At 43.2% G+C, this 16,392-nt stretch overlaps 1 protein-coding gene across 2 annotated transcripts in view; it reads left to right on the forward strand.

The window, feature by feature from the left end:
• Positions 1 to 16,392, forward strand: part of DNAJC11 (DnaJ heat shock protein family (Hsp40) member C11) — a 71,598-nt gene that overhangs the window by 10,752 nt on the left and 44,454 nt on the right. For both annotated transcript variants that reach the window (XM_055261137.2, XM_063631972.1), the window contains exons 2-3: positions 11,334 to 11,463; positions 13,907 to 13,980. In XM_055261137.2, coding sequence (XP_055117112.1) covers positions 11,334 to 11,463; positions 13,907 to 13,980 — 204 coding nt within the window. The remainder of the gene's footprint in view (positions 1 to 11,333; positions 11,464 to 13,906; positions 13,981 to 16,392) is intronic.

Consider the following 16,392-nt stretch of genomic DNA (forward strand, 5'->3'; position numbering starts at 1 on the left):
TGGTAGCAAAAGATTTCCTGAGCCCTTGGAATGACCTCTGATTGGGAGTCAGGATTTTTGCTCCTTGGGCCCATTTGTTCTTGAATTCCGTGATCGTAGCTGAGATGTGTGCTGCAGGACCCGATTCCTCCTCTGCCCCGTAAACCTTACAGGTGATGTGCTTCCTGCCTTTTTTTTTTTTTTTTTTTTTTCAGTATTTGGGATTCTGTTGTTACTAATTGTGTAATCTTTTTTTCAAATTTATATTGCCATCTTGGAGGTATTGTGTTCTGTGAGTTTTGTAAGTTTTTTCCTTAACTCTGTGTTAAGTAGAACTCACTTAAGTTTCAAAAATTATTCCTATTTGTAGAAACATTTTAGAATTGTTTTATCTGTCTCTTTGTTCAGCTTTTCTGACTCATTTGTGATTTGATTATTTCTCTGCTAAGCTCTTTCCAAAGTGAAACCTAAAATGGCTGTAGGAGCCAAACTTCCAAAATCAGTGTAGGTCAGCCTGACCTCTGTCCTCAACAAAGATGTGATAGAATTCAGGGTTTCTGTTTGTTTGCACCATTCTCCTGCCTCAGCCTCCCGAGTAGCTGGGACTACAGGCGCCCGCCACCACGCCCGGCTAATTTTTTGTATTTTTAATAGAGACGGGGTTTCGCTGTGTTGGCCAGGATGGTCTCGATCTCCTGACCTCGTGATCTGCCCACCTCAGGCTCCCAAAGTGCTGGGATTACAGGCATGAGCCACCACGCCCAGGCAATTCAGGGGTTTTCAGTGAAGGACAACTGAAATCACCTAGCCCACCCCTTGCGTGTTTACGCATCAAGGAGCATTCATTGGTGATGATTTGAATGTCCTGGGACAGTGGTGGAGCTTCAAGAGGGGTCATTGTGAAGATAGAGAGCACAGCCGCAGGAGTCAGATCTGAGTTTGAGTTTCTAGCAGGTTTTGTGGGAGGCAAATTACCTAACCTGTCTGAGCCTGTTCGTCCATAAAATCCAGACAGTTTTACTGTTGTAGAGCTTTTGTGGGAATGAAGTGGGAGTGCATGGAAATGCTTGACATACGACTGTCACATGAATGCTGTGTATTTCTATTAGTGTCATGAGCATAGCCATTAATAAGGAAGGCTCTTATTGGTTAGTTATATAATTTTCATGAATCCTTTTTTTTTTTTTTTTTTTTTTTTTTTGAGACGGAGTCTTGCTGTGTCACCCAGGCTGGAGTGCAGTGGCGCGATCTCGGCTCACTGCAAGCTCCGCCTCCCGGGTTCAGGCCATTCTCCTGCCTCAGCCTCCCGAGGAGCTGGGACTACAGGCGCCCGCCAACACGCCCGGCTAATTTTTTGTATTTTTAGTAGAGACAGGGTTTCACCGTGTTAGCCAGGATGGTCTCGATCTCCTGACCTCGTGATCCGCCCGCCTCGGCCTCCCAAAGTGCTGGGATTACAGGCTTGAGCCACCGCGCCCGGCCAATTTTCATGAATCCTTGATCTGGTATATATATATATATATATATTGTAAATGCTTCTTGCCTCTCTCTATATTGCCTTTCACTTTCATGAACTGAAGTTTGGTTTGAGTTAGGCTATACATTATTAGTTTCTAACCATCTTTCAGGTTAGGGGTCCATAACCAAATAAACTCCTCCTCCATCTTCAATAAGTCACTTGATCTTTCTGATCCTCGGGATTTTTATCTGTAAAATGGGAGTCTGATACCAACCTCAAGGCATTTTGAGTATTAAAGTATTAAATGAGGAAATAGTGGAATTATTTTGTTAGCTGTAAATCTGTATAAATGCATTTGTGACAACATTGACAAGCCTTTAAAGCTCTGTGATGCTTCTCGGTCCTTCTTTTTCACCTTGCCAGTTGCACGTTCCCTGTCCTCCTTACATAGCCCTTTCTCCAGGTTCAGTCCTCACCTCCTTGGATTGTTTTTTTGTTTGTTTGTTTTTGTTTTTTTTGTTTTTTTTTTTTGATGGAGTTTCGCTCTTGTTGCCCAGGCTGGAGTGCAATGGTGCAATCTCAGCTCACCACAACATCCACCTCCTGGGTTCAAGCAATTCTCCTGCCTCAGCCTCCTGAGTAGCATGCGCCACCATGCCTGGCTATTTTTTTGTATTTTTACCGGAGACAGGGTTTCTCCATGTTGGTCAGGCTGGTCTGGAACTCCCAACCTCAGGTGATCCGCTCGCCTCAGCATCCCAAAGTGCTGGGATTACAGGCGTGAGCCCCCTTTTTAAGTCTGTTGCTTCAACCCCGCATCTCTATCAGCCTTCTGGACATCACGCCACCTAGGTGTTCAAATTCACTTCTGCCCCAAGCCTGACTACCTCCCAATTTCTCCCTAACCCATATTCGAGCCAAAACCCTGGAATGCTCATTGATTCTTATCCATTTCACATACAGTAACTGTCCCGTAGATCCATGAATCCTCTAGGACTTCAGCAGACTCTGATCCTTCATTTCTGTTTCAGCTTCCAGGCTGCTAGCCGCAGAACCTCAGCCTTGAATTTCTGCTGCTGTTTCCTTTAGATCTCTCTGGTTTTGTTTTTTGTTTGTTTGTTTGTTTGTTGCCTGTTTCAGTCAAGCTGTACCAAATTAATCTTAACAAATAATACTGGTGACATTATTTCTCTACCCAGAAACCTTGTATGACTTCGTCTTATTTCTTGGGTCAGGGTCAAACTCCTTGGCTCCATTTTTAAAGCCCTGTATAAATTAGATGTTTTATGTATTTTCTGGCTACTTTGTGGTGATGTTCTGCCCTCTTCCACTGCAGAGGAAGCACCGTGTGGTCAGGGGCCGTGGCTGTCTGAGTCACCATTAGGTCCCCTGCACAGTGCCAGGCACATAATGGTACTTAAATGTTTGCTGAATACATTGAGCAGACAGATGGGTGTCCAAATTAGTTTCTTACCTGCTTCCTGCCTTCTTATGCCCCTTTACGCCTGCTGGTTTGGTCAGTGTTCTGTGTTTCTGTCCCCAACACCAGCCTGTTTCCTCGGGGTGTTATTTTCCCCTGAAATGCTGCAGCCCATCCTGGATACCCAAAGCAAATCAGAGTCCACCTTTGTGTTCTCATTGGGGTCTCACCCTCCATGAAGTTTTCTTTGCATTCTGACTTCCGTGAACTTCTTTCTGCATCATTAATGTTAGCATTCCTGTTTTATATTGTTTAGTTAAATCCATGTTTACATGGAGTTTTTTTGGGGGGTGGGGAATAGGAAATAGACAGGGATCTATGTGTAATTTCTTTGAGCTACGGACCATATTGTATTTCTTTTGTGCCCGTAGTGGTTTCTAAAGCCGGTTGACATTCAGTAAACTTACTGATTGAAGTGATAAGTATTTGCTAACGACATACTCACCAGACAAGACAACTGGTATTCTTTTTTTTTTTTTTTTTTTTTTTTTTGAGACGGGGTCTCGCTCTTTCTCCCAGCCCGGAGTGCAGTGGCGCAATCTCGGCTCACTGCAAGCTCCGCCTCCTGGGTTCACGCCATTCTCCTGCCTCAGCCCCCCAAGTAGCTGGGACTACAGGCGCCCACCACTGCGCCCGGTTAATTTTTTGTATTTTTAGTAGAGACGGGGTTTCACCGTGTTAACCAGGATGGTCTCGATCTCCTGACCTCGTGATCCGCCCGCCTCGGCCTCCCAAAGTGCTGAGATTACAGGCGTGAGCCACCGCGCCCGACCGACAACTGGTATTCTTGAGGAATGCATTGCAATTTTAGCAATCAAATTATAGAGGAACTTATTATTGGAAGGAATTTATTTGTTGTTAATTTGGTAAATCTAAGTCAGGTACAAGAGGAGGAGAGCGAATTCAAACATAGGCCTTTATGCTCAGGCCCCAGAGTGAGTCCAGGCCTATGGAGACCCAGTCCAGGGCTGAATAGCATGCCAGAAGATGAAACAACCGCTTTTCCCTTTTGCTGGGCTTGTCCTTTTCATCTGGCAGATATTGATTATCTTCCTCTCATGTTTCTTATTGAGGTGGGAAAAGGTTACTTTATCATCTTTTGCACTACCACCACTAATGACATTTGTAAAAGAAAATAAGTTTCAGATGGATCAGATATATTTTTGTATGGTATTTGGTTGGTTTTTTTTTTTGTCGATTAAATGGAGCTGCATTTTTACTGTAGATATAGGTTAGTCTCATGTTAAATCCTGTTCTACTTGCATTGTTCCTGTGGAGATCAGTCAGACAGAATGAGTACTCCAGTCTACACAGTGCTTGATGTTGTAGTATGATTCCAAATACATCACTGGAGTTTATTTCTGTTTGAGGATGAATCCCGTATTTCCAGACTTTCCAGAGATATTCTACATGTGAATGAAAATGAGAGAAGGGGGGTGTTGAGCAGGAAAAATGCCATCAGAATATGGCGGAGCTGGAAATAAAAAGGACTGTGGCCGGGCGCAGTGGCTCAGGCGTGTAATCTCAGCACTTTGGGAGGCCAAGGCAGGTGGATCACAAGGTCAGGAGATTGAGACCATCCTGGCTAACATGGTGAAACCCCGTCTCTACTAACAAATACAAAAAATTAGCCGGGCATGGTGGTGGGCACCTGTAGTCCCAGCTACTCAAGAGGCTGAGGCAAGAGAATGGCGTGAACCCAGGAGGCGGAGCTTGCAGTGAGCCGAGATCACGCCACTGCACTCCAGCCTGGGCGACAGAGCGAGACTCTGTCTCAAAAAAAAAAAAAAAAAAAAAAAAAGAAGGACTGTATGGTGTAAAGCCTCAGGCCATATGGTTGGAACCTTTACAAAATGAAATAGGGAATTTTTTTTTTTTTTTACCAAGTCCAGTTAAGTGGTTGCTTTTTAATGCCTGATAAGTAAGTGGCTTGGTCTCTTAGTATAATCAGTATCTACTAAATGACACCAAATAGTATGTGACACCCTTTCTCTCCATAGAACAGCTCTTACTCAGCACAAAGCACCCATGCTGTCTTGGTGTTAATTAGCTCTGAAATCTGCTTTTCTTTTAAAGTGTATAAGCACCAACTATCATAATAAACACTGCAGGTTTTTATGAGCTGATGCAGTTTCTTTCTGTCAGATTATTGGGGAACATATGGACAGTAATGAATCTTCAGTTGTGGTAATCAGGCAAACCTCCCAAAATCCAGTAGAATATAGTTTGTGGATCCTTGGTTGGTGAAATTTAGTAATACAGATACATCACCTGGAAGTTCGAGTTTGAAAATATAGGCTGAAGCAACAAAAAACCTGGTGGCTTTAGTATTCCCAAAGTGAATATAAATATGAGGTATTAATAAGTTGTTATTTGCATGCTGTATTCAGTCTTCAAAGTATCAAATTAAATATCATCATCATGGTAGGTATAAGTACCGTTCACCCAGTGTGGTTGGTTCTTTGCTTGCCCAGCACGTGGTAGGACTGCACTTGCTAGTGTCCTTGTGGTCAAGCAAGACCTTGGGACTAGTTCTAGCTGGTGATGTCAGTGGAAGTGAAGTGTGTCACTTCTAGGTCCAAGCATTTAAATGCCAGTGTGAGCCAGGGCACAGGATGACTGCTCTGTCATCCTGGGACCTGTCAACCTGGGACCTGAAGACATTGCCAAACCTTACTAGCTGGCCTCAGATGGACATGTAAAGTGAGAGAGAAATAAGCCATTGAAATTTTTGGATTGTTTGTTACTGCAGTATCGTCTAGCCCAGCAGTTATCAAGCTTTTTGGTGTTAGGATTCCTTTACATTCTTAAGTTATTCCTTATATTCTTAAGTTATTTGGTGTTAGGATTCCTTTACATTCTTAAGTTACTAAGAATTAGATTCTTAAGTTATTACATTCTTAAGTTATTCTTAAGTTATTCCTTTACATTCTTAATGTTATCCTTTACATTCTTAAGTTATTAAGTTATTGAGGATCCCAAAGAGCTTTTGTTTATGTGAATTATAGCTATTGATATTTAGTCAGAAATTAAAACTGAGTAATTGCTAAAATATTGTTGTAAAACAAGACACAAATACAAATGTATTTCAGTAGAAGCACAAGGAAAACGTTTAAGGATTTAAAATGACTGTATTGGACAATAATGAGGTTATAGATATACAGACATCACAGCAGATATAACCAACGATAGCACAGTCAAGGAACTGAGAGCTAATTGAGTTAATCTCAAAACTCTTGTATTTATTTAAACTCTTGTATTTATACCAACCTTAGAAATTTCTAGAAAACATAAGACACGTACACACATTCCATTAAACATCAGAACAATGATATTGTAACTAAAAGTTCTCTGAAAGATAATTTGGAAAAAAGAGATTTTACTCCAGTGAATACTTTGCAAACTGGGGAAACCCAGCCTCCAGTATAAAACAAAAGTGGGTTCCAGAGAACAAAAGGAAAACTCAGGTTTTATAGCCAAAGTTCCTGCCTGGGTTCCCAATCAGGTCCATTTATGTAAATGAAGGATTGAAACTTGCTTAGCTCTGATTGGTTGATACAGGTGAGTCCTGATTGGCTGGGGCAGATGAACTCGGATTGATTGAGGTGGGTGAGTTCCAAAGATAAAAAGATGTGGATTTTGGAAAACTCTGTGTGACCTCTAGTCAGCAAAAGGCCACCTGACTATTTTAAATTTAGGTATCTCAGGATCCATCTTGAAGGATTGCCTCTTTTAGGCTCACGTTTGTTCCCATGATCATCGCACGTCCTGTAACCTCAAGAGTCCACTGTACACTCAAGAAAGGATGAGAGTGAAAAAGGCAAATAACAGCTTCGTGTTATTAGAAAAATAGTTTTGACTTTGTGGATCCCTGAAGGGGTCTCAGAGATTCCTGGGATGCCCCAGACCACACTTTGAGAACCACCGATCTAGCCTGTCCTAACCAAGTGCAGTCGTGGTACAGACATATTATCCAGACATGTTTTAACTTACTTTGCCTTAGCCTCCTGAGGTGCTAGAAGTACACCTGGATAATTTTTTTAAATTTTTTTTTTAAATCTTGCTATGTTGTTCAAGCTGGTCTTGAACTCCTGGCCTCAAGCGATCCTCCCACCTTGGGAGGATCCAAAGTGCTGGGATTACTGTACTGGTGTGAGCCATTGCACCCAGCCCTGTTATTGATTTCTGACTTCATCCTCTTGTGATAGGAGAAGATATTTTGTATGATGTCAGTCTTTAAAGTCTATTGAGACTTAATTTGGGGCCTAACATATAGTCTATCCGGAAAATATAACCAGGTGATTGAGATGATGAAAGATTATAGGCTTAAAGTACGATACATTTCTTAATTTTTATTACAGAATTTTAGGATAAGAATGTACCTTTAGATATCATTCTTAATGATAATCTCATTGCATTTTGAAATAACAGCATTTCTGTGAGAGTGAAAGAGGTTCTCATTTATGAAATATCGAACCAGTGACCTTAGCTATTCAGTTATAATGAAAGGACCAATCTAACCTTTTATTGAATGTGATATTTATTAAAAATGAAACATCTTATTTACGTTACTTAATCAATAGCATATTAAGCCATTTATTAATAAGATTAAAGAATGTCTTGCAGAGTAGATATTCTACTCTCTTGTCATCTAGTTTAATTTTAATAACCAGGAAATAGCAGTCTGAGAGTCAGTCAAATCTGTCTAATCCAGTACTTGTAACTTTACGAGATACAGAAAAGGACAATTAAAATTTGCAGAAAGAAAATAATCTGTGACTGGGCGCAGTGGCTCACACCTGTAATCCCAGCACTTTGGGAGGCCAAGGTGGGCAGATCACCTGAGGTCAGGAGTTCAAGACCAGCCTGGCCAACACGATGAAATCCCATCTCTATTAAAAATACAAACAGGCCGGGCGCGGTGGCTCACGCTTGTAATCCCAGCATGTGGGAGGCCGAGGCGGGCGGATCACGAGGTCAGGAGATCGAGACCACGGTGAAACCCCGTCTCTACTAATAATACAAAAAAAATTCGCCGGGCGTGGTGGCGGGCACCTGTAGTCCCAGCTACTCGGAGAGGCTGAGGCAGGAGAATGGCGTGAACCCAGGAGGCGGAGCTTGCGGTGAGCCCAGATTGCATCACTGCACTCCAGCCTGGGCGACAGAGTGAGACTCCATCTCAAAAAAAAAAAAAAAAAAGTACAAACAATTAGCTGGGCGTGGTGGTGTGCGCCTGTAGTCCCAGCTACTTGGGAGGCTGAGGCAGGAGAATTACTTGAACCCAGGAGGCGGAGGCTGCAGTGAGCCGAGATCACAGCACTGCACTCCAGCTTGGGTGGCAGAGTGAAACTCCATCTCAAAAAAAAAGAAAATAATTTGTAATGGCCATGTGGGAAAAAAAATAAGCCCCTTTTACATCATCACATAAGTAAACCTACCTGGAAAAGATTATTTTCCCATGATCTATGTTTGAAACACCAGGGTTTGGTACAGGTAGTATATTGATAAGTGTAGCAAGAAATGCATTTAAAGTTGGGAGGAAAACAAAACACTACATCAAGAAGAAGAAAAAGGAGAAAATGCAGAGATGGAAATATGGAGGCCCACCTCTTCTAGAGAACCTTGTATTTTTATAGAAATAGAATATACATGCAGAAAAGTGGTCATCTCCTGAGTATACAGCACAATGAATTTTCACAAGCAGGACTACTTCATGAATGAATGTTTCCGTTATCCATGCACCAGGGCAGTGCCCTCTGAATTGTTCCAGTTTCAGTACTCCTGCTGCCAAAAAGATACCACAACTGAATTGTGATGATGGTAATAACAAAAGTGGTTATGGTCCTAGTATGAGCTGGACATTGTTAAGCACTCGTGCTTGTATTATCTCAATTACGCCTCACAAAGACTCAGAAAGAAGCACTGTTGTCCACAGTTTGCAGGTGAGGAAACAGAAAGGGACTTAAAGGAGCTATAATTCCTAAGTTTTTGCTGTGTGTTGGGCACTATGTGAAGCACTTCATAATCACTGTCTGGTTTCATTCTCACACTGTCCCTGCAAGGGTTGTCATCCCCTTTTATGGAGGAGAAGACTAAAGGCCAGAAATCTCACTTGCCATGGTCACAAAGCTTGGAAGTGACAGATCCTGCATCCGAACATGGGCCGTTTGACTGCCACACCTGCATTCTCAACCAGCAGAATGGAAGGCTGTGTTGCCCCAGAGCGAACCATGGGCATGGCTGAAAGACAGCTAGCCCCTGTTTGGCAGTGCCATCCCTGAAGTCTGCACCAAAGGGAAGTGGGGAGAAAGAGATTTGCCGTGGAGTGGGGTCTCACCAATTCTCAGAGGCCAGGAGCTGCTCATTCAGCAAGATCCTTGACCCTATTCTGACAGAGTAGTTCATGGAACCTTCAAGGAGCTCCCGATTTAAAATGGCATACAGCAGAGTTGCCTTTCTCCAAACCAGCGGGAAGCTCTCTGTGGCCTGCTTTAAAGGGCAACCTGAATGGCTTGGGTCTAGCTAGTTTTTTTTCCCCCTATGTTACCCAGGCTGGAGTGCAGCGGTGCAATCATAGCTCACTGCAACCTCAGCCTCCCCAGGCTCAAGTGATCCTCCCACCTCAGCCTTCCAGGTAGGACCACAGGCAAGCACCTCCATGCCCAGCTAAGTTTTGTATTTTTGGTAGATACGGGGTTTCGCCGTGTTACCCAGTCTAGTCTTGAACTTGTGGGCTCAAGCAGTCTGCTCACCTCCGCCTCCCAAAGTGCTAAGTCTACACGGGTGAACCACTGTGTCCGGCCTTGTTTCTTTTCTGGTTAGCAGAATCCAGTAAAGTTAGAGCCAGAAGGCTTCTGGAGGTCACCGACGCCATCACCTACTCCTCAGACGAAGCCGGTCTGAGCCTGGTCTAGGGCTGAGGAGATGGGCTTGAGGGAGCAGAACCTGGGCCCCAGCACCGCTGCCCCCTCAGGCACGTGGGACCGATGGGCCAATGTCCTCTGCACGTCTTTCCAGTTACGTTTATTGTCTTCCTCTTGGAGTCCTTCAGAATTCCTTGTTTAGAACACCTGGTAAACTCACACAAATGCCCTGGCTTTCTAGCATCTGAATAACTTAATCCTGTAGAAAATATTTAGATTCCGGGCCAAAAATTATTACTAAAGTACAGTAAAATTGTACTTTTCTTGCTGGTGAAGAAGCTCATTAGTCCTGGGACTGAAAGATATTGAAAAATTGTGGAAGTAACAGAGAATAGAGAGTCATCTTTTTTTTTTTTTTTTTTTTGAAATTATGGTCCCAGGACGAACTATGTCTCTGTGACCTCTTTCTTTGAGGATCTGTGTTCCAGGCCCTCGTCCTAGAGGACTGTCAATCCTCACATCCCCTCCTGGGACCTGGGCCTATTCTTCTGTTCAGTTGGCAGATTTTTGGGGCCCCTCTAGCATGTTGTCAGTGACCCGAAAATGTGCTTCAGTTGTCAAAATGGTGGGGATACGTCCCCAAATCAAATGTTCTTTAACTAATATACCGAAGGGTAGAACTGCCCATCCAATACCACCCCTGATAGGCCAAAATGGCCTCTAGAATCAAACATAACACTTCCCAAAAGCAGACCTGCGGGGCCAGCCACATAGCCCGCTCAGTGTCCCAAGGCCCCTGAGGGGCCCTGTCTAGAGACCCTCTTGGTGGCTGTGAGGCAGGCCACAGTGAATGCGGGTTTGCCCCAGTGGCACCAGCCCCCCACTGTGGTTAAAGCACACCAGAGCCCGTCTGCCTTATGCCGTCCTTTCAGATGTTCTGGGTAGAAGAATTGAAGAGTTGATGCCTTTGGTTTTTAGGGGGGTCTGGGGATTTTGGGGAGAGTTGGTTACTACAGGTTAGGGAAGCATTTCTGCCACTGAATGTGCTGCCTTCTGGAATTAGAGGTTGCATTCGAGTGCATGTGGGCCTTACAAGTTTGTCTTTGAATTTCAAGGATTCATGTTCGTTATGTCATTAAATTGAAGTCATTTCTGTCTAATGGTATATAGCTTTTCTTTGCCTGAACCTATTCTGTTGAGAGTGCCTTGGCATGATTTGCTTCAGATAAGTTAAAGAGTTAGCAGGTCTCTGTGACATTTTTGTTTCACCTCAGAGCACACTGAGCCATTCCAGAGACCCAAATGTTCATTCATCAGATAGCAGCACTTCCCAGCAAAACCCAGTCCCTGTTGATGTACGTAATTGATCACTTTATTAACTGGCAAAAAAAGAAGCCTTGCTGAGGTAATAAACCTAACTTCATTACATCCTGGATGTCGAGAGCAAACACATTGGGACATGGCTGATGGGTTCCCATTTCAAGGCTGATTCTGATAATGATAATGTTTAAGTAGCATTGATTGTTCTCTAATTGAATTTTTCTTTCTTTAGGCCTCTTCTGAAGAGCTGAAAGCTGCCTACCGGAGGCTGTGTATGCTCTACCATCCAGACAAGCACAGAGACCCAGAGCTCAAGTCACAGGCAGAACGACTGTTTAACCTTGTTCACCAGGCTTATGAAGGTCAGTGGAGGGCTGGACTTTGTAGAAACATCCTAGTAGCAGATATTCAATTTTTAGGAGATGTGATTTGTAGAGGACAGAAAAAGAGAGTCCTTAGAGGTATATAAAACAAGTGGTTAGTTTAGCACTTTTCACTGACAGGGTCCTTTGAAAGAGTAGTATTTTGCTTTAGAAATCAATACGTGTCCAGTAAGTAGAAAATGAGAGACCAGGTGAAGTAATAGAGTCTCAATTGCAAGGGAATACTCAAGTTTTAAATCGTTTACCCGTTTTCTTCTAAAGGGAACTCTTATAGGTAAAAGGCTGATCGTTACAGGGAAGGTTTCTTTGTTCTCTTTTTTGTTAGAAGATACAAGGACATTTTTTCATCCAAAAGTGATTTTATTGGTTCTGAAGCATTCAGTTTTCGGTTCTAAGAAAAGAAAGAAAATGATGTTAAGAAGGCTTATAGGAAATAGAACCAGGTGATTCACATTTTTATACTTATGTCTTATGTATGTCAGAAAGAACATTCTGTGATATATTTGTTTATAAAATATTAAAGTCACTACCGGATACAGAACTTCTGTTTGGGATGGCAAAAAGTTCTGAAAATAGAGAGTGATGATGGTTACACAACATTGTAGATGTACTTAATGCCATTGAATTGTATACTTTAAAATGGTTTAAATGGTAAATATTATATGTATATTTTACCACCATTTTTTAAATTTAATTAAAAAAATGTTAAATCACTGTTATATACATCAAGTACAATAAGTTATTTGTTCCAGAACCATTTGGTGATTTGCTCCTTAGACCAAAAATTAAATAATGTGTTTCTTTATAAAATCATAAAGTCCTCTCACTGTATACATAATAGCTTGTAATGTTTTTCACTTTATAGTTTTACCAAAAAGTTAGATTTTAATGGCCAGTGAAAATCAGGCTGCAGTGTGTGATAAATGTGTACAGTCGGTGTAGTGTCATTACCAAATTTAACTCTGTTCAGATCATTTGCCTGGCGGTCGTGAAGAGTAGCCTGTTCTTTTTATTGTATTCTGTTATCTAAATGGGTGCATTAATTTTACTGTTGTCTAAATTAGCCACATAGTTTGCTTGTATTGTGTTGGAGACCTGGGGAAGAGTTAAAGAAAAACCCTACCAGTGCTAGTGAAAGTGCCACAACAGCAGACCTGGCCTCATGTTTAAGCCTAAAGGGAGACTCAGGTAAAATAGTGAATGAATAATTCCTTATTAAATCCTGGAGAGGAACACAAGTTTGGCTCCTGTGTTTTCCAGGGGCCAATATTTCTTCCTTTCCCATTAGACTTGATTATGCATAGGATCATTTATGTGGTTTTTAAATTAGGCCTACAAATATATGGGAACTGTCAGGGGGGAAGGGACCCAAAGGTCTTGGCAGAAATTGGTGAAGCAGAGGGGGAAGAGAACAAACATTGGCCTTGCTGACATTTGAGTTCAGTTGGGATATTGTTCAGTTCGGATATCGTTTGAACAGCCCTCACCCTTAGCTGAGAAATCCTTTTCTGATGTATTTTGGGTGATATGGCCAACAACATGGTAAGAGATGTTTTTGTCTTTTAAAATTATTTACAAATAGAGAGGAGAGGTGCACAAAAGAAACGTAGCCTGTCTTTGGAGTTAACAGAACTCTATAGAGTAAATAACAAATCAGCTTTTTCTAGTATCTGAGCCTGTTTCTACTTTTATAGCAAGCTTCTTTAGAAACTGGAACCCACTCTTTCAAGTCAGTGTACTTTTATACACCGTGGCAGAAATTTACCAAATTATTTTAAAAACAACGTTCATGTCCTTTCCCAATGCAGGAGCCATTGTACACCTTGGCTGCATGATGCGCCTTGTACACCTTGTACCTATACCTTCCAATCAAGAGTAACTTGGACACTAGGAAAATCTGACTTTTCTCATTTGTAGCCGCCTTTAAACATATCCTACATTCGCTGGGTGCAGTGGCTCACACCTGTAATCCCAACACTTTGCAAGGCCAAGGCAAGAGAATCATTTGAGGCCAGGAATTCGAGATCAGCCTAGGCAACATAGTGACATCCCATCTCTACAAAAAATAAATTAGCTGGGCATGGCAGCACACACCTGTAATCCCAGCTGCTTGGGAAGCTAGAGCGGGAGGATTAGCTAAGCCCAGGAATTCAAGGCTGCAGTGAGCTATGATCTTACCACTGCACTCCAGCCAGGACAACAGAGAAGAGCCCTGTCAGTCAATAAGCCAATAAGCAAATCCTAGGTTGAATCGAAAAAGCAGTTTGGAGGAAAGATGTGTAGAAAATGAAAGGGGTCTCTAGGAAGATTGTGATCAGACAGGGAGAACAGGAGATGGGCTTACCTAATGACGTCAGTGTTCTCAGGAAGGACTGAAGGTGAATTTTATATTTTATAAACATGTTTAATTTTTAATTTGCAGTGCTTAGTGACCCCCAAACCAGGGCCATCTATGATATATATGGGAAGAGAGGACTGGAAATGGAAGGATGGGAGGTAAGAGAAACTGTGCGTCTGGTGTCCCAGAAAAGTCATTAAACAGCTACAGAACATCTCCCCAAAACCCTGCGATCTGTAATAATGTCTTTGGGAATATTCGAAACCATTAGAGCCCCCTTCCTTGCCCTGTATTTTCGTTTTAGAGGTTGAGTTCTGGACTTGGCTTTGCCACTTTGTAACTCTGAACTTGGGCCAGCCACTCATCTGACTTGTCCTTCGTTTCCTAACCTGTCAAGTAAAACAGAAGAGGGATGGACTGGACCAGTAATTTTTAACCCAGATGTGGGGCGGGAGCAAGCGGAGCAGGGGGTTGATGGGAGACGATTTCTTCAAGGGTACAGTTCTGTCTCCACATACACTCCTTTCCACCCTCCACAGTTCTGTGCCTCTGTCTCCACCTCAGTTCTGAATAATTGTGGTGAGGAAATATTTCAGATGGGAGTATGTTATGCACATGAGCAAAATGGAAGCAGAGTTGCCGGGGTTGCATTGCCTGTAATGACCCTTTCAATTCTCATGTATTATAATATTCAAGCTTTGTCAAATGTGATGAGTGAAACAAAATATATAGCAAATGTGTCGCCCTGGGCAGCCATGCTGTGGGAGAGCAGTCACTAAAATCCAGACAATTTGTTTGCTTTCACACTGCCACTGACTAGCAGTAGAGCCTTGGGCAAGTCATTGGGCTACTAGTGCTTCCATGTTACTATCTGAAAAATGAATATGAAGATTAGTTGTGAAACTCTTAAGTTGCTACAGGGATATATAGGTATCATTAAAGAAACTTGGTTCTGACCGAGGCAAAGTGGGTCACATCTGTAAGCCTAACACTTTGGGGAGCCAGGCTGGGAGGATCACATGAGGCCAGGAGTTTGAGACCAGCCTGAGAAACATAGCCTGTCTCTGCAAAACATTTTTTTAAAAAGTTAGGTGTGCTTGGTGGCACACACCTTATTCCCAGCTACTCAGGAGGCTGAGATGGGAGAATCACTTGAGCACAGGAGCTTGAGGCTGCAGTGAGCTATGATCACACCACTAAACTCCAACGTGGGCAACAGAGCAAGACCTTGTCTCACAAAAAAAGAAAGAAACTTGGTTCTGATGCCCAAGAAATTTTGCTAGTCTGTTAATAACATTGAATTGACCTTCATTGAATTATATTTGCACTATCATGTAAGATTTCCCTTGAGGTTCCTTCGATGTTTTGTTTTGTTTTGTTTTTTTGTTTGTTTGTTTTTGAGACCAAGTTTCGCTCTTGTTGCCCAGGCTGGAGTGCAGTGGCGCGATCTTGGCTCATCACAACCTTTGCCTCCCGGGTTCAAGCGATTCTCCTGCCTCAGCCTTCCTGAGTAGCTGGGATTACAGGCATGCGCCACCACACCCGGCTAATTTTGTATTTTTAGTAGAGACAGGATTTCTCCATGTTGGTCAGGCTGGTCTGGAACTCCTGACCTCAGATGACCTGCCTACCTCGGCCTCCCAAAGTGCTGGGATTACAGGCGTGAGTCACTGCGCACAGCCAAAGTTCATTCAATGTTTAGTTTCAAGCATGTGTGCCTGTCTCTTCCAGTTCTAGCATCAAAGCCTTGTAAAGGCCTTCAGATGAGGAGTGGAAGAGAAGCAAAAGAGGATCCTATTTCCTTTCCCACCTTTCCATTACTGCTTCATATTGGTGGCTTGTGGGCCATATTCCACTAATAGCCTTTTTTGGGGTGTGTGTGTGGGGTGGGGTGTGTGTGTGTGTGAGAGAGAGCAAGCGCGCGCGTGCTTTGTTGCCCAGGCTGCAGTGCGTTGGTGCCATCGTGGCTCACTGCAGCCTCGGGGTGTGTGTGTGTGTGTGTGCGCACGCACACGAGAGAGAGAGAGCGAGCGCACACGTGTGCTCTGTCGCCCAGGCTGCAGTGCGTTGGTGCCATGATGGCTCACTGCAGCCTCGACCTCCTGGGCTCAGGTGAGTCTCCCAACTCAGCCTCCCAAGTAGCTGCGACTACAGGCACACACCAGCATGCCTAGCTAAGTTTTTTATTTTTTGTACAGATAGGGTCTTGCTATGTTGCCCAGGCTGGTCTCAAATTCCTACCCTCAAGCTGCGCTCCCACCTCAGCCTCCCAAAGCACTGGGATTACAGGTGTGAGCCTCCGTGCCCAGCCTGTCCTCAGCCTCCCAAAGCACTGGGATTACAGGTGTGAGCCTCTGCACCCAGCCTGTTGCCATTTTTTGATTGCCTCACACAGTGAATTCTAGTTGCTAACATTTCAACCATGGGAGGTTCTACATGATAATTCAGTCTTCTATCTTTTCTTGAAACATCTGAAGATCTGGTAACACTGGATCTGAGGAGCCCTTGCCCTTCAGATGGGGCTGGGCTGTCCAGTTTGTCCCAGTCCCCACCACTCCCCCTTGTGTTAT

The sequence above is a fragment of the Symphalangus syndactylus genome, chromosome 22 (assembly GCF_028878055.3).
Source record: "Symphalangus syndactylus isolate Jambi chromosome 22, NHGRI_mSymSyn1-v2.1_pri, whole genome shotgun sequence".
NCBI classification, from domain to species: domain Eukaryota; kingdom Metazoa; phylum Chordata; class Mammalia; order Primates; family Hylobatidae; genus Symphalangus; species Symphalangus syndactylus.